This window comes from Fopius arisanus, unplaced genomic scaffold, assembly GCF_000806365.1.
Source record: "Fopius arisanus strain USDA-PBARC FA_bdor unplaced genomic scaffold, ASM80636v1 scaffold00031, whole genome shotgun sequence".
NCBI classification, from domain to species: domain Eukaryota; kingdom Metazoa; phylum Arthropoda; class Insecta; order Hymenoptera; family Braconidae; genus Fopius; species Fopius arisanus.
Genome location: NW_011887770.1, coordinates 1,221,449 through 1,242,792, shown reverse-complemented (window position 1 = coordinate 1,242,792; position 21,344 = coordinate 1,221,449). Strand labels below are relative to the sequence as shown.

Sequence of the window (21,344 nt, the reverse complement as noted above, 5' to 3'; positions counted from 1 at the left end):
AACTTCGATGCCAACTTCACATAGCTGAAAAAAATAATGTCCTCGGAGTTCAACCAACTCAAGGTTCAATACTCTCTCGCGTGTAAGGCATTTCTCGAAATGATTTTATTTTCCCGATGCACGCGGCACGATAAAACAGAGTGAAGTGTAAGTAGAAAGACCTTGCGAATGCTAAAAATAAATCGATGCGATTTTTGTTCACCTTGAATCATTGGGCATAAATTAAAACAACATGAGAGTACAACAGACTCATTTTATTTTGGAATCATGAGAGTGTGATTAAGATACATTAATATAAACGATTGATGAGACTAAGAATCTACGATATGTGTGTTCCTGGAATTATCGATATTATTAAATATGTCAATGACCCACCACCAGTCCCGTACGAATAGAGCGATTAGGCTCTTAAGAATCCGTGAAATCCAACCCCGGTTATGATAATGTGAAACTATGAATAATTCTCTATCAATTAATTGTGCTAGATTAATAGCTTCAGGCACTGAATTGATTTAGGCAGGCCAGCTAATACCCGGGCCATGGACATCGGTGTCGTAGACGTATTTGATCTTGGGATGAGTTGTTTGTCCAAACATTGCTTGACGTACGAGACTGAACATTGCAGTTCCCATAGCCATATTACTCAGCATTGTTGCCATTGATGCAGCTGCTCTAGCATGGGCCAATGCCATCTGCAAAATGAAAGTCACGGCGAAACCAATTCCTGGAATAATTCGAATCATATTGTTCTTGTTCATGTGACGGGCAAGGCTTGTGAGAGAGTCGCTCATTTTTCGACTGATTATCTCATCATCGAGTTTTGGAAGATGAATGACAACAGGTGACTTTGTGATTTCCTCGTTTGAGAATTTATTATCGTCGATGGTGTCTTGCTCATGTTGGATTTCGTCGAAAAGATTGCTCTTCTCTTCCTGTAGCTGCAAGGGAATAACTCTCAACCGTTGAGGGGACGTTGACTCCGCTGGTTGTCCTTCAGTATGATAATTATCATAATTCAACTCGATTTTGTTTTCCTGGAGTTGCTCAAGATTGTTGGCCAGCCGCGCTTTAAGTCTCGGGCCGAACAACAATTCGAATGCTTGATAGGCATCGCTAGGATTGAATCTGTGATTCCCAAGGTGAGAGATTCCATCGGTTTTGTTTGCCTTGAGCCTCTGGAGGAACAAATTGACGATGTTCTCGGAATTTTTTAATTCTTCAGGGTCGCTGTCAAACGGAAGCGATCGACTCTTCCCCTTTCGCTTGTCTTTGCTCAATTTGTGACTACCCCTGCCAGTGTTCAAGACATCCTCCATAATATCACTGATGATAGTCAAGATACTCGGAAGATTTTTATGGTCTTTGATTTTAGCTCGTCCTGTTCTTGCCTCTGAGAATTTAATTCCGATCTCACCATTGCCATAGCCTTCGAATTTAATGAGGCCCAATGTTGATTCGAATTTTTCTTCGGTTAAGGATTTGTACCAATCGAGTAACGTGTGCTCCATCTCCTCTTTTCGGACAAACAACTCTTTCTCGAGGTCTTCAACGGATACGTCTGAAAGGCCATCGGTGTCCTGAGCGGAGCGGCCAAATGGCAATTGAATACCTAACAATGATGGCACGGTAGAGGTGATAAGAGGCCACATGAATATTCCCATACACCTGATGAAACTCAAACCCGTAACGCAACGAATCACTTGACCCATGACACCTCTTGTATTTTTAATTCCTAATTTCTCTACCAGTTTGAGAATTGCTAGCTGCTGCGGTGTCAGAGATGCTTTTATGGTTGAGTTGAGGTACTCCAAGAGGGACTCTCTGGTTGGCTCTAGAGATTCTTCAGTGCTTGTTGTTGCGTTAGAGAGCAGCTGCAAGAGGTCTGCTTCAGTGATGTTTAATGTCGATGCATCATCGGTCTTTGATGTTTGTTCGTCTTCGAGTAGATTGATAATTTCCCTTCGTTTTCTGTCCAATGGCTCGCGTTCGGTATCAGGAAAGATTACACGATCTTGAGAGATATCTATGAGGATATCAGTTGGCTGGCCCGGGAAGGGTGGAACCACTGGGGCTGACCCTGGAAAATCAACAAGGTTTCAGGGATGGAATGGTTTATTGAGCCTGCTGGTATGGTAATGTGTGTTCACCTACTGACGCAGTGTATCCAGGAAGAAGAACACTGTGCTGGCCAGTTGTAAATTCGGCAGTAGACTTTGTCGGTTGCTGGAATTGAGGGATAAGCTGTCCCAAGCCTTGTCCAAATTGAGAGAAGTTGGGAATCTCTGGAAGATGTTCTTGTAGAGTCGAAAAATTCGGTATTTCGGGCACTTCAGGTAAGAAGTTGCTTATGTCAGGAAATTCAGGGATATTTGGGAGGAATTGTCGGAGAGTAGGCCAGGCCACTGCCTGCGAACATATGGGAAAACCACTCCCTCGAACGCAGCCCATTATCTTGACGATGAACATTGGACGCGCGTCCTCGGGTATCAAACCCTCAGTCATTCTGATGATTTTCACTTGCTTGTCAGTTACCAGCGCTGCTGTCAACGGGTCCTCAGTGTTCAGGTAAGATACTCCGGAATGGATGTTCCCTCGCAGTCCTGAAATCTTAGCTAGAAGGCTTTCTAGTTTAGATTCAAGGGTCTCTGGCAGCTGCTGTAGCTGATTGTGATCTGGTTGATTGATCCGAGGAAATTCTGAATCGAGTACTGGTGGAAGAAGTGTCGGTTGCTGGGGTTTGCCATCTGTCAAACTGGGCAGACTTCCAAAATTGGGAAAACTCGCGAGTCGTGGGAAAAATTGACCGATTGTTGGCCAGGCTATATCTCGCGCACAGTCTAGAAAGTTGGTATCCCTGACGCACTCACTCATACGAATGACGAAAATATCGCGGATTGACTCAGGTAGAAGATTTTCTGCAACGACAACGATATCTCCTTGTGATTTCGTGAATATCGACGCATATGGTGGAGATTTAGCGATTGACGAAGGTGTGGTGTTGATCTGATTCAGGGAAGACGGCTGAATGCCCTTCAGCATTGTCAGGATAATCTCTTCTGGGTGTTCACCGAAGATAGGAACAAATCGTGTGTCTGTTATCGTTACCACAGTATCCCCGTGTTGGCCAGTCTTCACGTCGGTTTCTGATATGTGACGATAGTCTGGCGATGGGGATTGATTATCCTGCACCGAGTTCTCTTGGAAATTCGGGAAGCTTGGAATTCTTGGGTAGTGCTTGGTTAAGGTTGGCCAAATATTATCACGCGCGCAGGTTTGGAAGGAATTGTCAATGAGGCACACTAATATTTCGTTGAAAAATACTTGCCGACTTGATTCGGGTATCAAATACTCGGTTGTCTTTAGAATCCGCTCTTGCTCTTCATTCAGTGAAGAATTTATTGTGGAGTAGAAGGTCATGAATGCTGGTACTCTGCTGCGGTAATCTGCAGGGCTTGATTTCTCCACCGAATCAGCCATGGCAGAGAGAATTTTCAGAATTACGGTATCCGGATGATCCGTGTAGATTGGCACAAATTTTGGATCAGTAACCGAAATTATTGGCTGATCATCGGCTTTTGCGGAAATTTCTGATCGTAGGGGTGATCTTCCAAGGATTGGGAATGGCTGTCTAAAGAGCTGAGCCAAGTGATGTTGACCGATGAATGGAGCGTATGAAACAGGTTCTAAAGAATATTCTCGGCCTGGGATAAAGTCCAATTCCGGCGAGTGTTTTTCCATTACTTGAGGTTTTTCATCGGGGAATGCTGGTATATTTGGTACGTAGAATGTCAGAAATGGCCAGATGACATTCTTTGTGCAACCTAAGAAATTCGATCCACCTTGAAGACAGCCCACGGTTTGTGAAGCGAAATCCGCTCGCATAGGGGGTGGAATTATACTTTTTGCAAGGGACAGGATGATTATTTGATCCTCGTTGAGTTGTCTCAATACTGCCCTCGGGCCAACCATGGGAATAGGTATCACTGGACTTTCCAGGATCGTGTAACGAAGGTTGTATAGGATGTCAATGATCTTTGCTTCGAGTGATTTCTGTTGGAGAGTCTCAGCAGGACCTTTTGAGAGTTGTTCAGACATGGCATCATCTGCCTGGATTTCTTTATGAATTTTCGGGCGATAACTCCCACCGCCGCTGCCACTTGTGCCTCCCAAATTTCCACTTCCAGATCCTGAAGAGCCATCCCCAGAGGGACTCGATGATCCACCAGACGAAATCGAACTCCCGGAAGAGCCTGATGATGCACTACTCCCACCTCCTTGCTCTCCGAGTGATGTGATACCTGGAAGGGCTGATGATATTCCTCCTACAACAGCTGGGATATATCCGCCATTGCCGCCAGTCCAGCTAACAGTTCCACCACCAGGAATTGGAGTGATGCTTCCGCCAGATTGTCCAGATTGTCCTGGTGACGAGCTCGATCCTTGGCCTCCAGTCCATGGAATGCCGCCGATGGAAGGGTTAGAGCTTCCGGTACCTCCACTTTGTCCACTATTTGAAGGACCACTGGAACTGCTACTGCCAGATGAACTCCCACCTCCTGCATTCGGCCCATATCCACTATTTGAAGATCCACTAGAACCACTACCACCTGAAGAGCCCGATGCCTGTCCTCCACCCCATCCCCCTCCAGTTTGTCCAGATCCACTATTCGAAGGACCACTGGAGCTGCCACTACCTGATGTGCCCGATCCTTGTCCTCCACCCCATGGTTGACCGCCGACAGAAGGATTTGACGGTCCAGTAGAACCGCTACCACCAGACCCGCCCGATCCTTGTCCCCCACCCCATGGAAGACCGCCGATAGAAGGAATTGAGATCCCACCTCCTCCAGTCTGTCCAGAACCACTATTGGAGGGCCCACTTGGACTGCTGCTACCTGGCGAGCTCGATCCTTGTCCAGGACCCCACGGTTGACCACCGACGGAAGGAATTGAACTTCCACCTCCGTCAACTTGTCCGGATCCACTTGAACCACTGCTACCTGGCGTACCCGATCCTTGTCCTGAACCCCACGGATGATTGCCGATGGCAGGAATTGAAATTCCACTCCCACCAGTCTGTCCAGATCCAATATTCGAAGATCCACTTGACCCACTGCTACCTGCTGAGCCCGACCCTTGCCCAGGACCCCATGGTTGACCGCCGATAGAAGGACCACTTGGCACATATCCGCCATTCGAAGATCCACCAGAACTGCCAATACCTGGTGAGCCAGATCCTTGTCCTGGACCCCACGGATGGCCTAAATTTCCGCCTCCAGTCTGTCCAGATCCAATGCTGCCACCAGGCGAACCTGATCCCTGTCCGCCATTAATCCCTCCCCATGAGATTGTTCCTGGAGGCTTAATTCCCGGAATACCTGACCATGTGATGGTACCTCCAGAATGATTTGGTACATTACTTCCTCCAGATCCTACGTTTGACATGTTCGATGTATTCATTCAAATATTTTTTAACGTATTTATATATTTATACATTTCATTCATCGATTTACCTGATCCAATCCCTGGGAAATTGGGAATGCCACCTCCTGAACCCCCAACACCTGAAATTACGAGTGCACAATGACGGTATTTTTTTCCTTTCTATCCGTTGTGACGTGATATTTTTTTTTTACCTGGAATATTACCACCAGTACCACCAATGCCTGGTAAGCTTGGTATCTGTGCCCCTCCACCTGGGAAATTTGGAATGTGACCGCCAATCCCTGGAAATCCTGGTAATTGACCTCCACCGGAGCCACCGGGATATTGTGGGAAGCCGCCGCTACCTGTCGAGCCTCCACCAGTGCCCCAAGGAGTTCCAGTACCTAAAATGATGGTCCATAAATCTCTTGACGATTTTCCTCAACTTCTCGATCTTGACCAACCTTGCGAGGATCCTCCCCCCGAGCCTGATCCCCCCTGCAATCCACTACCGCCGGTCCAAGACCCAGCCCACGGCAATTGTGAGAAGAATCCGGTCAAGTTCTTCTTATTATTTGAATCTCCACTGAAAAAACTACCGAAATTCGGAATTTTGCTGAATAAATTTCCGAAGACGCTTTCAAGATCAGCAAATGCTGGTAATCGAGGCTGGAATTGCTTGAGCGTCGGCCACGTTGAGTACTTGGTGCAGAATAAATAATTGTGCTCTTGAATGCATTTTACGGTTTTGTCAACGAATTCTTCACGATAAGCAACTGGAACTAGCTGCTGGGCCATCTGAAGTGAAGCAAGTTGCTCTGGTGTAATGGAGCTGGTATCGGGGAGTGCATATATTTCTGCAGCTGCTTGATGCCGGGGTTGTTCCTCAACAGTATTCCTCAGGAGTTGAAAAATAATGGTCTCCGGGCGTGGTGTCCTGTGAATGAAGCCATCAGCTTCGATAACCTCCGGCAGCTGTCCATTATTGTCAGATAAATCGGGAAAGGGAATGATTGGATAACCTGGATAAACGCTGATGGTTGATGGATACCAGGTCTGATAATCTGGGAAGTCAGGCAAGGCTGTGTAATACTGCTTGACCATTGGCCAGGTAAAGTATTTGACACAGCTGAAGTATTCAAATCTCCTCACACATGAGTGCATCTTACTTGAATACTCCTGACGTACGGACTCTGGCAAGAACTTCTCTGCCATCTTGAGTATGTCCAGCTGTCCAGGAGTTAACAATTTAGCGAAATTCTCAGGGTCAATTTGGGTTGGTATATTTTCATCGTGAGGGTCGACAGCCAAGGCGTCCTTCAGTATATTAGCAACAACGGTTTCAGGCATGAGCAGTCGTTGCTGATGGACTCCACGGATGTTCTTGGGTTCGTCTCCTTGTCGATTTGGTATAAAATCACTCAGAGACACCTCAATAGGCAATGCCGGAAAATTCTGCACTATGCGTTCAGGTACATTCTCAGCAATGATCGGCCAGATGTATATTCTCATGCAATTGAGGATATTTAAGCCTCTCATGCATTCGAAAAAATTCTCCGCGAAGCTCTGCCGCTGTTTTTCTGCGACCAATCCTTCAGCGCACTTGATTACCTCCAGTTGTTTATCATTCAACATCGAAGTGTTCAAGTTCTTAATGTGAGACTCTTCTGAGCCTAAAGATTTCGTCGAGGCGATGGTTTTCAACGCCTCCAGTAATTGATTCTCAGTGAATTTAGGAATATCAGGGAGAACCTCGCTCACTTGTTCCTTCAGATATTTAAAAAATGTCCGGTTCTTCAATTGATTCTGAATCGTCAACGCCTGCAGCTTCCATTTTTGGACAATAGACTCACTTTCTTTCTCCGCCTCCTTCTTCTCACTACTCCGTTCACTCCGAATGTCATCTTCCTCATCATCATCAATTTTCTCATCTTCCACAACATCCAGCGATTTCCTAGCCGTTTCCGTACCCCCAAAATGAGGTTCATACGGACCGGCATGATCGATCTTGACAGGAATCAGCTCCGGAATCTGGCGAATTTGAATCCCTTCGTTCCGTTCTCTGCTTTCCTTCGTTTCACTGTTACCGATCTCTCCTTGAACCTCATGTTTTGGATCTAGGATTGCCTGTCCCTCGACCGCATCTAGCTTTCCTTCAATGGATCGCTTCTGGTGAGCCACATCATCGGATTCAACTTCCACCACCTTATCTTCATCATTCGAGCCTTGGTCCTGCTGGTCCTTCTCTGAATCTTCTACGACTGCATCAAATCTCCTGATTCCTTCCTCGCTACCACCAGAATCCAACTTACCCCCAATATCAGCAATGATCTGGTCCTTCTGCTCCTCCAATTTCTTATCAATCACTCCCGCATCATCGCTGATGCTTCTGGATGACACGCGAACAATCAGAAATACTATCGGAATGAGAATACGAACAGAGTTGAATGCTCTCATGGTCGCGGTCGCGAAGCGAATGTCTCGGACACTCGACGAAAGATGCCGAGCAACCCCTCGTCTATGGGCATAACCGTGAGAGTACACGGGGAATAACCCACACACATAATGGAAACACGTTCATGGTTGTAGAAGGGGCAAGCCATTGGCATTTCCATTTTTGCAGTACATCTGGATCTTCAGGGTTGTCGAGAGGCAGGTTCATGGCCTAGCGTCATCATTTATGGAGGATACAAGAGCTACAAGAGTCTGATAATGGCGCTTGTTTTTACCTGATCATCGATTTCTTCATGGCATTCAACGAGAATTATTTGGAATTGAGATTAAATAAATAGCGAGACATATCAGAATAAATTCTCCGAAAGCGTCTCGTAATTTCTTCGGTGGGGGATGATTTTTTTTTACGCCCTTGAAATTATTTCTTATTATTTCTTCGTCTCGCACTGCAGGAATCTTGAATCTCTCTCGATTTTATTCCCATCTTCGTGAACTTATTTAGTATGATGCCTTCAATCCATTGACTTGTTCGTTTAATTTTCCAGGAGAGGCAAACCTGTATTCAATGTGTTTAAAGAGCATTCCTCTCTTTTGTAGATCGAAGACCCAGTATTTATCATACCATTCTTAGCACACCGTTATTTTTTTTTCAATCTTACAATAGTTTTTAGGCACAATTAATATATAAGGTTTTTCAGTCTGGACTCGAGCGGATCTAACGGATTACTACAGAAAAAAAAACTCCATTCTTTTCCGCAGAATGAAGTGCTCAGCCTGAATTTATTTTCTTCAATTATCCAAATGGATAAAATGGTTCTTGACACGAATTACAAGCGGCATCCAACAATATTCCCTGCAATCTAGTTAGGGACTTCTTGATAATCACAGGTCTAGGAAAAACTTGCCCCTTGAGATCTTCACGTAACTACACCTTTTTCATCCACACATTCTCGGTAAATTTATTTGCGCCATCCAAAGTAATAATCTCCTACTTCCAATTACAACGGTAACAAAGCAGGTTACGGTCACGGATTATTATTGGTAGAGATAATTATTGGTGGAGATGTATAATATTTTGAAACGTTAAATTTAATTGTCAATGAATTTTGAAATGCACCGGGATCGTTGGAGTGTGTCTCATCGGTCTCGTCGGTTGGTTACGGGTAGGAGATACCTCGCATGCGGAACTCAACCAATAAGAGCTCACCACCCACCACCCAGACCTTTCGCGCGGTTCCTTTTAATGCTTCACCAAGTCAAAGTCAAGTTCAAATTGGCCTCCGAACGTACCGAATAAGCCTCCAAAAAGTATTTCACCGATTGTCTCGATCGGCATCGATTCCCTCGATTCTCTCTCATTTGTCACCAAGTTATAGTTTCCCGTTAATTTCATCGGTCAGGGTTTGTTGATTATCGATTGTCATACCTTTGCGAACTGCGAAGTTACAGTAAAAAGTGAAAGATGAAACGATTTCATTGGTGCATAGTTGGAATTCTCTTGGTGGGATCTACAGTGTCAACAGCAGACGATGGATTTCAAGTGGAAAAAATTGCCAAGGACACCAGCACCAGTCAACTGGTCACCAATCTCATCGATTTCATCTTCGGTCACAGTATTAGCTCTCAAGGTCGGACGAATGTGCATTACTTATTCACCGAGGGTTTAATGACCTTAAAGAAATTTTCTCCGCAGGTCGTACTTTTGGGATGAAAAGGATACAATTCATGCTCATGCCGATGATGTACAAAATGGGAATGATGACGACTCTTCTAGTGGTTCTCACAGTGATATCCCTGAAGGGATTAATGATCGGTGAGTGCTCCGAATAATTCCCTCTCATCACCAGTGGAAACTGTACGCTCCGAGGATAAAATTCTAACGGTTAATCCCCAAATGTAGTACGACAATCAGAATGACACAGATCAGTCATTCAAGAGTGACCAAAATATTCGGATAATTTGATCGGTGAATAGAAGTAGTCGGCAACCCACGTGATTTGAATAATTTGTGAGGCTTGACACAATTCCAAATGCTGAATGCAAAATAACTTTCCGTAATGACATTCTGTCACGTATCGAGGGACCACGTGTAACAATAATCCCGAAATTGCTTTACCGTTAGACTTTCCCGAGGATCTCCCCCCTTGCATAAGCTGATAAAGTAGATAACTGCCCGGTGTACCATGAAGACCCGTTTTTGATTGCAGGTATAATGCTATTGGTCCTGAAGTTGAGTGCTTTCTTGGGGAAATTCTACTCGGCGATGTCATCGCATCATCAAGTCGCATGGTCACCACCAGCACCACCAGTTTATGTACATGTTCATGGGGGACATCATCAACAACCCCAATGGACATCGCACTATGAACCCAATCCTTGGGAGTCAGCTAGCAATCCTGGAGATGAACACTATCATTACAAAGGATAGCTTGTCTAATCTCTTTGCTCTCAATTAGATAAATTCTCATCAACCAGATTGGCATTCGCAATTGTTGACAACAATTGCCGAGTGGCAATGATAATGGCCATAATTTTCAATTTGCGCAAGTAGGTTCATCGTAATACGTGTGCCTCAGGGGAACCAATGGTCACATGCTCATTGATTTAGTATTAGAAGACCAAAAGGATCGACCAAAACTCACGTATTTATTCTGTAAAATATTTGTACAATGAATACTATTAATTTTTTATCGGTTGTTGTTTTTTACTCCTTCTGATCTCCTGAGGATCTAATACATAATGAGGGGTAAGTTTAGCGGTGTATTTACTATCTCACCGAGAATTCAAGGTTGACTGACAGACCGGAAGCTCCAGACGGTCACTAACACTCATTGCGTGCACACCGAGTTGCTTGGATACTTGCTCCATAGAAATTGCACTCACCTTGCAATTGAGACCCACTTTATTATGGTGGGGTATGATGATAAACTCTAGGCTTGACCACTCAAGATCAGTCTTAATGCAACCGCAGAGATTGTGAAGAATTCCCATAGTCTTGTTTATCTACTTATCCATCGTAAATGTTGGGAAAAATATGAGAGCTATAACAGTGGAGTCGCGTGTTTACTTGTGGGTTTACACGTTGGTGTGGTCAGTGTTTATCGCCCGGGGTCAAATACCCGCGGAGAATGATTCTGTAATTCATATTCTACCCGGCATTAAGCTCACAGCCATCGAGGATGGAGTGACTATTAAGATCGATGGTCAACCATTCTGGGGAGGTAATTATTCATTCATGAGGATGAATATCATCATTTTAATTCATACGAACGGTGTTTAGTTGGTAGAACAGGGAGTCATGGTAATAATACACCATCTGGATCAACGCAGAAGCGGCCGACGATTCTCCAGAGGCTTGGCGCCATGATGATGCTGGTGCCTCTGGTGATGCAGGTATTACTTATTCATTATGTCATGACTGTTCACCCAAATTACTCATGATTTAATTGTTCTTAGCTACTCTCGTTGCCCGGTGCGCTTGCATCGATCAAGCTATCGCTTTTGAAGAGTTTAATCGTTGGGAAGGTGGCACTTGTCATCATGCTGTTCAACTTGTTGAAGAGTTTACGACCTCCTGAGGTCGTCGTGGTACATCAGCCACCACCTGTTCACTATGATCACTACTATTCACCATATGAGGACGACGGGGGTGACAAGGGCTGGTTCACCTGATCACGCTTGTGCGATACATCTCTGTTGTTGATATTTTTTTTTTAATAAAATGAGAATTGTGAAATTTGGTGTTTCGCGTAGTATCTTTTTTTTTAATCGCTGACTCACGGTATGTGTGAGGCGATTGCTGACCGCCCGACAGCTGGCGGGAGATGTCCCACTTTTTCGATGTTAACGGCATCTCGGTCCAGATTACCTGCTGAACCAGTCCAACAGTCAATATCACTTGGAATTTCTCTCTCGTTAAAATGATAGAGTGAAAATGAAATCACTCGTTGTAATACTCTCCATCATGGAGTAGTCATCGAGAATTTGACTTTGGGGGATAGCAATGACGGATATAGAATTTTTTAATGTCCAGAAGAGTCCAGGTGTTGATGAATGAAAGGTTGTCGTCCACTTAGCAGGTAGATCGTTATTTAGAGAGCGATCGACATCTCCGAGCACCTGTAATTCTTCATTATATCATTTTAACCGTTAGATTTCGAGTTCTACGAAATCTCTTGATATTCTCGTTCGATTTTTAATTTTGGGGAGTCGACGCATGATCTCAATCATTTGGATATCGGGAAATTGACCGGAATAGAATTTTTTTTTCACACTGATTCATCGACGATTCTCACTGCGTACGCGCTCCACAAACCTGACTCTATTGTTTTGTCGGGTGCTCATCGAATTTCTCACATGGTTGAGGTGCATCGTATCAGTGATTGGATTTTTGATCGGGCATTGTTGGAAATGTATAGCGAAATCTAATTGTCCACTTGGGAATGAGGGAATAACGGTGGATTATTTTTAATGACGGGTTTAATATATTTTATATCATGGAAATTTGGGTGTGGGCACATCATTTGTATGGGCCCATGGCCGGGATTCCACGGCCTATAGTCCACCTAATTTCAGAATTGAGAAATTCTTGAAAAAAATCATTGATCATCGTGAGTTGATATTTATTTAAGCCTGATTTCACTTCGGAGAATACGAGAAAATGGCAGATATCAGTGAGACTATGGAAATAATGCGATGAATTGTAAAATATATACACGTGGCATTGGCAAAAAGTATTTCAGGAGAAAACACAGCGATAGATTCTGGTTAACTTCAATCAGAATTTCGCGGGTAATGATCGTCAGCCAGATGCTTGTAGAAAATATAATTAAATCTCAGGAAATATCAATTGACGGGGATATATTACGGGAATAATTTCAACCTTCCGTTTGATTTCCCTCGCGATGTCACGCGTGAGAATGATTGATGTGTTGTGACGAGTGAATCGATTATGTCCAAACTGTCATTCCGAGTAATTGTTGCTTGGACAGATATTCCAATATTTTTTCATTGCAACAGGTCCCTGGCAATTTCATAGAATCACTCTATTCCAAATTATTTAATTTAATGCAGTGCAGATTTAAAAAAAAATCATCACTGATTCTCTCGTCCACGAGAATGACTGAGGGCATCGACTAGAAAGCGAAAAGGCATCAGCATTCGGTGGAGTGGGGAATAATTATTTAGATTTCGGGCTTTAAAGACCCAGTTATTGTTCCACCCATTTCCGTATACTGCAAGAAGAATATCAAATTTGTAGAGAAGGGATACGAGCCGTTTCTCATTGGCGGATTGTATATCCCAGCGTGTATACGACCGAAACAAACACCAATATGCACCGTCCCACCGGCTTCTTCGGGATAAATAAGAAGGACCGACTGGGAATTAAAAACTTCTGTTGGTCTTGTGTCACGCATTAGTTGATCGGTTCTGGTGTTATCTGGTGGTCCGAGTGTCAGAGATTGTGAGGATTGAGATGTCAGGGCTACTTGCTGTTGGGCTGATTGCCCTCATGACAGTGTCTGTGAGATCAGAGGGAATTCTGGATTGTCTTTATCAAGATGACAGCCTTGAGTGTGGGAGGAAGACCGCGGATGCGGCTCTTGATAAGATAGAGCTGGAGGCAACAGGGAGGAAAAGTCCCCCGAGCTTCAGCGAAGCCATCGAGGAAACTGCTGGACTCTTTGTTGAGGGTGTGCAGACCATTCTTGGAACTGATGCTGATCCTGCTGAGAGACAAGTTGACACTGGCAATCGTACGTTATTTTTCTTCAGATACTTCCTCTTGAATAGAAATCCACTGATCACAGGGACAAACTCAAGGAATTATCTCTCGATAATTTCTCGATACATGATTTGTCACTTGTAATTATTAATAAGTAGCCCAGAAAAATTACTTGCAGAATCTTTTTATTTCTGGGTCGAATTTCAATGTTGCGGCCTCATCGATTCCATTTATGCTCTTAACCAGGGTCATTACTGTCAATTATGAAAAATAATCACCTATAAAATTAATACTCTCGATGCGGTGAGACAAAAGAATACAAAAGAACCGGTAAAAATAGCCGGAAGTGGTTGATCTTTGGTTCTTTTACGATGTACGAGTGCTAAAAGTCAGTGGAAATTGGTTCAAGTTTAAGAGAAAGCACTCGGGACGCGTGCCAAATTATATCTCATTACACAATCACCGGGGAAAAAAATCGCTAACAATACGGAATAACGTATAATTTTTCTGTCCAGGTGAAGCCAGGCTCAAGCTGTTCCTCAAGAAGAAGAAGAAGTTGGTGAAATTCAAGAAGCTGATGTTGAAGATGATTCCCTTCATCATGCTGATGAAAGCGAAAATTTCGCTGATGCTCCAGATGATCTCCACGCACTTCCAATCCAAGTTCTTCATAATCGGTATCATCAGCATCCTCATCAACGGGGCTAGACTCTTCCTGGAGCTCAAGAAGAATCACAATCCTGGCAAGGTCATCTATTACTCGAGTGCCGAGCATCAGCATCATTATGATCATGATGACGAGGGGAACTGGAGGCGATCCGTTGAGAATGTTGGATTTAATCCACAAGAGAAAGCCTATAGCGCTCACTTGCCTAACTATTAATACCAATTGCCGACTGATGACAATTATTTCTATTATTTCTATAATCATGTGTACATATTTTACGAAGATAAATGATCGAGGAATGTCTGCCCAACTGATCATGGTGATATCGATAATGTCCCACTTTTTTATGTGGAAAATTGATATTCCACGTGAGTTACCTATCGAATTCGAACAACCGTTACGCTAATGGCATTTCCACTCGGTCAAAATTAGTGTCAATTAATATTTTCGGTTTCCCAATCCAATACCACGAGATTCTCAATCGGTTATTTTATGGTAATATTTATTGTAGTTATTTATTGTAGAAACTTTTTGAATAAATATTTATTAGAAAAAGGTGTATGTGTGTTAATATTTGAATTTTTCATCGCTTTCCCGATGACCTGACCTGAATTAGGGAATAATCAGGCTTATTAACAGCATTATTATTCACAGAATACATCAATACGTATTTCAATTAAAATACCACTAGGGCCTGTTCTCATTTATTTCTAATTAAATTGTATATCGCGCCGACTAATTTGGCTGATTTGAAGCCGGAAAATTAGGAAGCGACGGATCAAGTTGAATAGAATTATCATCTGAGATCAGCAGAAAAAATTTCGTATAAATAATTATTTGTAATTCATGGTGAATGCCCTAGCGAGTTGGGAATTCATCGTTGGTTTTCACAGATATTCGAAAAATTGACCTCCACACGCGATGACCTGCCCTCGGCTCTTATCTTGCGCTTCGGGAGAGAAAAAGAGAACATGTTTTCGGCAATGCACTATTGGCAATGCCCCAAGGTGCTGTTGTCTCATCCCGAGCGATAAATTAGCATTGGTCCTTGATGGTTGTACGCGTTGGATATTAAGAATGGGAGAGAAAGCCTCAACCAAAAATTCCACGGCATGCGTTTTTTGCATTGGATTGATGATGATGATGACAGACTGTCCTCTGATGGTCACTCGCTGAGACCAAACGTGATTACGTTTTTAATTCAACATTTGTGGGAATTGAACCATTCATACATGATTCAAAATCCTTCACGTGAGGTTCCTATATAACACCCTACTAGGGAACGAGCCACCAGTGTGTGCAGAATCTTCGGTGTTTTAACAAAGGAATTGTCGCCGACATGATTGTCTACGGTGTAATGACGGTCTGTGCTCTTGTCGTGGTTTTTGCTGATCAACAGGTTCCGAGGAAAATGAGACCCATTCCCGTATTCAGGGTGAGTTTCGTGATTGATATTCTGGTGAATCCATTGGTGATTTTTATTGATTTTCCGGTCATAAGGATTCACCACCGGCTGGACTTACATTACCGAACAATGCAACTGCCATTCGGGAGAATATCGTTGACACTTTCTCATGTGAAAACAGAATTTACGGATATTACGCCGATGTAGATAACGATTGTCAAATATTTCACGTCTGCATGCCCCAAAATAGGGGTGCAATAAGATGGAGTTTCATATGCCCTGAGAGCACGGTTTTTAATCAGGTACCGAGATTAATGTTAATGAATTAATTAGCTGGTAATTTTATTAAATAAATTTTCACGCTAGGCGACATTTGTCTGCACATGGGAAAACGATTCAATTCCTTGTGAGGAATCTGAGCAATATTATGGCCTCAATGAGGAATTCGGTAAGGAGGAGCCACAGGAACCGGAAGGTACGGAAAATCCTCAGAGCCCAGAGGAGGCGACTTACAACCCTGAGGAATATCCACCAAACAATGAAGTACCAGTGACTCCATTCTATGGCAACACTCGGGGAAGGGGTAAAAAAAATCGCGGTGGCAAAAGTTATTCCTCAGAAGGAACAACAAAATTTCCTTCATCAACAGAAAACAATGACGAATAATTGGCATAAATTTATTCTTCACACATAATTTCACATATTCTAATTAATCTCGCGTTAAATCGTCCAGGTAATACTGTTCACCAAGAAAGCAAAAGCAGATAACTTACACAATGTCCCAATGCCTCTGGATATGTACAATAATTTTTCAATTAATCAATCAATAGATGTAAATAAAATATCAGATTGTATGTACAATAAATTGATATGTCTGCGATAATTGGTTGAAAACGAAAGGCCATTTCATTTTCATTAAATAGTTATTTAATTTCAAGCGTGTACCTCTGTAAAATAATAATCCGGCAGTTAGCAAAGTAAATTGAAGGAAGAGTTCGAGAGTTTGATGACTCTCTGTAATCAGTATCTTTGGATAACTAGCCATTCGTGTTCAGAGACACATCTGCTTCTTCGTCGAAAAAAAAAAAAAAATACAAGTTGGAATGAATAAATGGAGAATATTTCTACAAGAATATTTACAGGGAATAAAATCTCGAGGTGATTCAGTAGTGGAGGACTAAATAAATTTTTCTTCCAGCACATGAATTAAATCTCATTGCACACCTTCACTGCTGAATCAGTCATAATAAAAATTTCATATTCACATGTACATAATATCTGATGAGAGTAGGCTTTCCCAATATTTTTAAGCTTCTGAGTCTCTCGCCAGATCGGTCTCGATTTCATCGGGTGTTCGTAAATCGATGGCAAATCGTTTCTTCACATTGACCGATGTGTCCTCAGCCTTTCCCAACGCCTTGACCATCTGTGAGTAAATTTGGAAGGCTGTGGCTAGAGCGTAGGTCAGCTGTCTGGCGTGATGCTTGGATTCACAGACAAATGCGTGACACTCGAAGGGTGAAATCTTGCGAAAATTGCCAGAATCCCTTACCACGATCATGGAGAATACCCTGGTGTAGACGAGATCCTGTACACCATAGGAAATTGTCTCGATGGTGTAGGTCTTGGCGATGGCAGGCTCTCCTTTGATTTTCCCCAGGGGAAGGAGAGCGACTCCATCCTTCGAGACGACGAGCTTCACCAGGGGCAGAATTGTATCAGTTGGCAGGGATTTAGCAGCTGCCACCATATTATCGACGGGTTTTCTCGTGTGCTTGATACCCCAGAGGCCTCTCGCATCGTGGGAGCCCAGGTACTTCACCTGGAACACCTGTGGCAGATCGTTCGAACCCTCGAACACGTTGTTGTCGATTGATAAACGCGATAACTTCGAGATAACCGTTTTCTCACGAGAGGAGAGGGGTGTCGAGATGTCGGTGCGCATTTCAATATTCTGTTTCTATAAATAATAAATTGACAAACCATAATTATTCAACTTGAACTCATCTATTCACAAAGTCACACAATTTATGATTAAAATACACTCATGAGATAATAGATCTGAATCTAAGAGAGATAGCGCAATTCACTCGGAGATCTTTTTTGTAGAGTGGAGTAAGAGCTTGAATAACGGTCTCTATAAAAATTGTGGTATGGCCGTTAGATTCAGAGATATTTATTGGATTTAATCGAATAAGGTATTCAATGATCGGCTGAATGTGGAAATGATGAGTTGACTCACGTTGGGATTTCTCTTAGCACCGGAGGACTGAACTTTGAGGTGATACTCGACGACGTTGGGTATGTCCGGAGTTTCTCGAGCGACTGAGGATCCAGAGGACTCGTTGCGCTGACTGTGGGCCAGCCGGTGGCTTCCTGTTTCCGGTGACGTTGTGCCTCCCTCAGCCACGCCTTTTGTTCCATCCCCAACGAGAAAGGCCCTAGGGTTGCCCACACTCCGCTCATCCACCTCCTGCTCCTCACTCTTCACCAATTTTTTAACACGATTCAGGGCCTTATCATTGCGCCTCGTGAAACCAAATTCATCATCCTCCATTGCATCGATCAACTACAACCATCACAATTAAATCGAAATAACGTCTGTTGATAATTATCTCAACTGGCAAATCCTCTAGTTACATAAGTCAATTGTCTTCGTGGCGCTTGCACCGTGTAATTACATATATTTTTTTTTTCCTCTTACCTGGACATGATAATTAGAATTGAAAGCCAAATGTTTAAATCCCGGTGCCATGGGATAGGATTTAACACTAGGATTAATCGAGGCGTCAAGTGGTCACCTGGGCAACGTACATTGAATATGTAATGAGTATTTTAATTCTCGTATGAACCTGCCAACTCTACCTGGCCCCCACGACTCCTGCACCTGACTCACTTCCTGTCCACGATATACCCACACCCTAGACTCCCCTCATCCGGATATTATGTGGGTAAAGAGAATTTTTTAAATGCCCATGTGATTCCATCTCAACTGACAATCAGAAACGGTTCGGAAAGTACTGGAATTTTTTTTTTGTATTTATCCTAGGGTTTTTGTCTGTCAAGTGAATATCAGTCGTTGGTCAATCAATAGTTAATGAATTGTTAATCAATTAGTTAATGGTGGATGAATCGTGTGAGTGTGGAAAGTTCTTTTAAACTTGTTTAGTCTGAGATATTTTCGCTTCCAACGGACTCTGTGGGGTTTAGGGTATGTCCAGCTCATTGGCCCCTTTGGAGTGAAAAAAAAAACGGGGATGAGGTCAGGTGCAAGGTGCGGAGAGCACGTGCGCTCTGCTCGACAGCTGTTTTCCGGTACCTAAGACGACGAAATCACCCTGTTGCCTATTTTTACTCTTGCAGCCCGAATTTAATCCCCAATCCTCGAATTTCAGTGATTAAAATAAGGAAATGATCATTTCATTTTATTGGTTAAGCCGTTGATTGCAGGCAATGATGATCTACGATAATATCGTGACGTCATTATTGTGATAAAGAATTTCATGCTTTTGATATCTGGTGAGAAGAAGGAAAGGGTAACGTGTCGACTAGTTCTCTAGTCTAGTTTTCGAGGAATATCTCGGGATCTAAGAGAGATAGCGAAATTTTTCTCAAAACCTGTTTCGTCGAGTGAAGTGAGAGCTACAAAAAAGGTTCTAACAAAAATTCACTATCTCCCCCGGTTTCCGAGATATTTACCTCTTTCCTACAGCTATTTATTTATTCATTGAAATAATACGAAAACTGATTAATCCGCTATTTTTAACCGGAAGTGGAAGAAAGCCCGACGCGTTATTCGTCGAAAAAAAAGGAGGGATACGATGAAAAATAAAGGTAACGAGCGTGTGCCATCGGGCGTGACAGTATTTTCGCATTGGGGGGTTTAAAATACGAATCCTTCTGTTTTTTTATTGTATTTTCTCTATTGTCAGAACTGCGTTTAATTTATACCCGTCACTATTTCCGATGCGAGAGTATCACGCACATATGATATTTACCTTTTCATTCTCGATCGTCCGAATCGACGACGAGTGAGTAACAATAAAGAGAAATGACGAGTTATGGAGACAATTGACCGGGATGCAGGAAGTGACGCTTATAAACAGTGTTTATAACAAACGGTTGGGCAGGAAGTACCTCGGGTACTGTAACGTCCAAAATCACTCGGGCGTGCACCAAATAAAACATCAAACTAAATAAGCGACAACTGAAAATGCGAATTTACCCATTTCCGTAACCTTGAGCCTATCACACCACCCACCCACCCACAATTTATCAACTATTTACTCACCAGGTGCTTTTAATTCAATTTGCATAAGCACCTGTTGATAATTACCGATAAAAATTGGAATCAATCAAATAATTGAGACATTTCACTCGACACTATCAAAAGAATTGGTTGAAATATTTATTCCCTCGTGCTTAGACCCACCTGTTACACGAGTCCACTTCCGGGTGTTAATATATTCCGCTTTTTGCTGATCGGGGAATTAAATTTATGTGAGAAAAATAAAAAATATGGATTTGCGTGCGTCGCTCAGTGAGTCGCAACGGCCACTGCTGGCAAATGTGGAACACTTTGAGCACTGGCAGTCTGATTCGAAATGAAAAAAAAAAAAAAGTAACTCCTGACTCTGTGTCACTGATAAACGGTTTTATACCGGTGTATGTTGCCGTGTGATTGCGACGAGTCGTAAAACATTTTCGAGATTAGGTGTTACTGAATTACCTAAGTCGATTCAGTTTCTCGGTGACGATATATTTGCACTGCAGAATGATCATCTACAGGGAAAATTTACATAGTGAAATCATAATTGCTCGTGGGGATGACGAAATTTCAAAATTTTTTATTGTTCCCGTGATTACATTTTTTTTTAAAACAGAATGCGCCATTTTTGTTTCTCGTATTTTAATTGGAAATTCACTTACCGTATTGTCCCCCCGAAATTTCTTCTCTATTCTCGGATTATCCAACACCCTTTTTAATTACTTAATTAATTAGTTGATCATCATCACACGAACCACCACTCAACGCCAGGGAACATCTGGATATTTCCATAAATTTTCCCCGATGATTTCGCAATGCTCGTTATTTAATTTAACCCTCATAATTAATTATTTAATAGAGGAGCATTAACGAATCCCGAGCAAACGGATACGTGAGAAAATTCTGGGCGACAGGCATGACAGAAAAGATGTCTCGGAAGTCATGACCGTTACGACACGAATGGTCGTATGTAACAATTCCTCTCAAATTCTCAACAATTTCGCCTGAAATCATCCTTTCGTACAAGGAGATGAGCCTTTCAGTTTCTCGGAATGATTCATCGGAATCATCAGACATTCCAGTCGATTAAACTCAAAGACTAATCATTGCAACAATCATTATCTATAATTATGACATCTCGATGGAATTCAGTCATTTAATTTGACAGTTCTATTTCCTTCACTCAACAAATGATTTTCTTTATTCTCTCATATCGAATAATTATTTAATGATTATTTTCAATTTCTGAATTGACAGAATGATCTCAGAAGCAATTAGATTTTTCGGGATTTCCTCGATGTCCAATAAATTTTCCTGAAATAATTGGAAATTCAGTGGAAAATTCTTGACAGTATATAAGTGGTAGATGATGAGATTAAAATTGTTTGGTTTTGATGAACTC

The 21,344-nt window shown here is 42.6% G+C and overlaps 6 protein-coding genes across 9 annotated transcripts; 4 read left to right on the top strand and 2 right to left on the bottom strand.

Annotated features, from left to right (window-relative positions):
- Positions 1-239: 239 nt before the first annotated feature.
- LOC105265739 (uncharacterized) lies at positions 240-8,031 on the bottom strand. Of its 2 annotated transcripts, none has more exons than XM_011303427.1 (5): positions 5,889-8,031; positions 5,637-5,828; positions 5,514-5,564; positions 2,148-5,432; positions 240-2,077 (listed from the first exon to the last, which is right to left on the bottom strand). In XM_011303427.1, exons 1-5 carry the CDS (start codon positions 7,879-7,881, stop codon positions 513-515), a joined length of 7,086 nt encoding a protein of 2,361 aa, XP_011301729.1. In that variant the 5' UTR covers positions 7,882-8,031; the 3' UTR covers positions 240-512. The 2 variants fall into 2 exon arrangements, with proteins under 2 accessions (XP_011301729.1, XP_011301730.1); XM_011303428.1 differs by having other exon boundaries at positions 1,926-2,077; positions 2,152-5,432.
- Positions 8,032-9,162: 1,131 nt separating this feature from the next.
- Positions 9,163-10,543, top strand: LOC105265738 (uncharacterized). Its single transcript, XM_011303426.1, has 3 exons — positions 9,163-9,506; positions 9,572-9,691; positions 10,086-10,543. Exons 1-3 carry the CDS (start codon positions 9,341-9,343, stop codon positions 10,304-10,306), a joined length of 507 nt encoding a protein of 168 aa, XP_011301728.1. The 5' UTR covers positions 9,163-9,340; the 3' UTR covers positions 10,307-10,543.
- Positions 10,544-10,716: 173 nt separating this feature from the next.
- Positions 10,717-11,599, top strand: LOC105265737 (uncharacterized). The gene is made up of 3 exons (XM_011303425.1): positions 10,717-11,099; positions 11,159-11,271; positions 11,335-11,599. The coding sequence occupies exons 1-3, from the start codon at positions 10,913-10,915 to the stop codon at positions 11,548-11,550; spliced, it is 516 nt and encodes a 171-aa protein (XP_011301727.1). The 5' UTR covers positions 10,717-10,912; the 3' UTR covers positions 11,551-11,599.
- Positions 11,600-13,285: 1,686 nt separating this feature from the next.
- Positions 13,286-14,758, top strand: LOC105265736 (uncharacterized). Its single transcript, XM_011303424.1, has 2 exons — positions 13,286-13,634; positions 14,119-14,758. The coding sequence occupies exons 1-2, from the start codon at positions 13,355-13,357 to the stop codon at positions 14,484-14,486; spliced, it is 648 nt and encodes a 215-aa protein (XP_011301726.1). The 5' UTR covers positions 13,286-13,354; the 3' UTR covers positions 14,487-14,758.
- An 815-nt stretch (positions 14,759-15,573) lies between these two features.
- On the top strand, positions 15,574-16,558 carry LOC105265734 (uncharacterized). The gene is made up of 3 exons (XM_011303419.1): positions 15,574-15,705; positions 15,771-15,977; positions 16,042-16,558. Exons 1-3 carry the CDS (start codon positions 15,610-15,612, stop codon positions 16,339-16,341), a joined length of 603 nt encoding a protein of 200 aa, XP_011301721.1. The 5' UTR covers positions 15,574-15,609; the 3' UTR covers positions 16,342-16,558.
- Positions 16,339-20,277, bottom strand: LOC105265735 (uncharacterized). Of its 3 annotated transcripts, none has more exons than XM_011303421.1 (4): positions 20,108-20,277; positions 18,380-18,476; positions 17,918-18,244; positions 16,339-17,635 (listed from the first exon to the last, which is right to left on the bottom strand). In XM_011303421.1, the coding sequence occupies exons 2-4, from the start codon at positions 18,428-18,430 to the stop codon at positions 16,982-16,984; spliced, it is 1,032 nt and encodes a 343-aa protein (XP_011301723.1). In that variant the 5' UTR covers positions 18,431-18,476; positions 20,108-20,277; the 3' UTR covers positions 16,339-16,981. The 3 variants fall into 3 exon arrangements, with proteins under 3 accessions (XP_011301723.1, XP_011301724.1, XP_011301725.1); XM_011303422.1 differs by lacking the exon at positions 20,108-20,277 and adding an exon at positions 18,541-19,891; XM_011303423.1 differs by lacking the exon at positions 18,380-18,476 and having other exon boundaries at positions 20,108-20,275.
- Between the last annotated feature and the right edge of the window lie 1,067 nt (positions 20,278-21,344).

Excerpts from the sequence above, each read along its gene's own strand:
- LOC105265739 (XM_011303427.1), bottom strand. The coding sequence starts at position 7,881 with ATGAGAGCATTCAACTCTGTTCGTATTCTCATTCCGATAGTATTTCTG. Across the intron at positions 5,565-5,636 it reads TACTGGTGGTAATATTCCAG|GTGTTGGGGGTTCAGGAGGT; the intron begins GTAAAAAAAAAA and ends TCGTAATTTCAG. Across the intron at positions 5,433-5,513 it reads TTTCCCAGGGATTGGATCAG|GATCTGGAGGAAGTAATGTA; the intron begins GTAAATCGATGA and ends TGTCAAACGTAG.
- LOC105265738 (XM_011303426.1), top strand. The coding sequence starts at position 9,341 with ATGAAACGATTTCATTGGTGCATAGTTGGAATTCTCTTGGTGGGATCT. Across the intron at positions 9,507-9,571 it reads TCACAGTATTAGCTCTCAAG|GTCGTACTTTTGGGATGAAA; the intron begins GTCGGACGAATG and ends TTTTCTCCGCAG. Across the intron at positions 9,692-10,085 it reads CCTGAAGGGATTAATGATCG|GTATAATGCTATTGGTCCTG; the intron begins GTGAGTGCTCCG and ends TTTTGATTGCAG.
- LOC105265737 (XM_011303425.1), top strand. The coding sequence starts at position 10,913 with ATGAGAGCTATAACAGTGGAGTCGCGTGTTTACTTGTGGGTTTACACG. Across the intron at positions 11,100-11,158 it reads TGGTCAACCATTCTGGGGAG|TTGGTAGAACAGGGAGTCAT; the intron begins GTAATTATTCAT and ends AACGGTGTTTAG. Across the intron at positions 11,272-11,334 it reads TGGTGCCTCTGGTGATGCAG|CTACTCTCGTTGCCCGGTGC; the intron begins GTATTACTTATT and ends AATTGTTCTTAG.
- LOC105265736 (XM_011303424.1), top strand. The coding sequence starts at position 13,355 with ATGTCAGGGCTACTTGCTGTTGGGCTGATTGCCCTCATGACAGTGTCT. Across the intron at positions 13,635-14,118 it reads ACAAGTTGACACTGGCAATC|GTGAAGCCAGGCTCAAGCTG; the intron begins GTACGTTATTTT and ends TTTTCTGTCCAG.
- LOC105265734 (XM_011303419.1), top strand. The coding sequence starts at position 15,610 with ATGATTGTCTACGGTGTAATGACGGTCTGTGCTCTTGTCGTGGTTTTT. Across the intron at positions 15,706-15,770 it reads GACCCATTCCCGTATTCAGG|GATTCACCACCGGCTGGACT; the intron begins GTGAGTTTCGTG and ends TCCGGTCATAAG. Across the intron at positions 15,978-16,041 it reads AGAGCACGGTTTTTAATCAG|GCGACATTTGTCTGCACATG; the intron begins GTACCGAGATTA and ends TTTTCACGCTAG.
- LOC105265735 (XM_011303421.1), bottom strand. The coding sequence starts at position 18,430 with ATGGCACCGGGATTTAAACATTTGGCTTTCAATTCTAATTATCATGTC. Across the intron at positions 18,245-18,379 it reads ATTCTAATTATCATGTCCAG|TTGATCGATGCAATGGAGGA; the intron begins GTAAGAGGAAAA and ends TGATGGTTGTAG. Across the intron at positions 17,636-17,917 it reads GTGCTAAGAGAAATCCCAAC|AAACAGAATATTGAAATGCG; the intron begins GTGAGTCAACTC and ends TATTATTTATAG.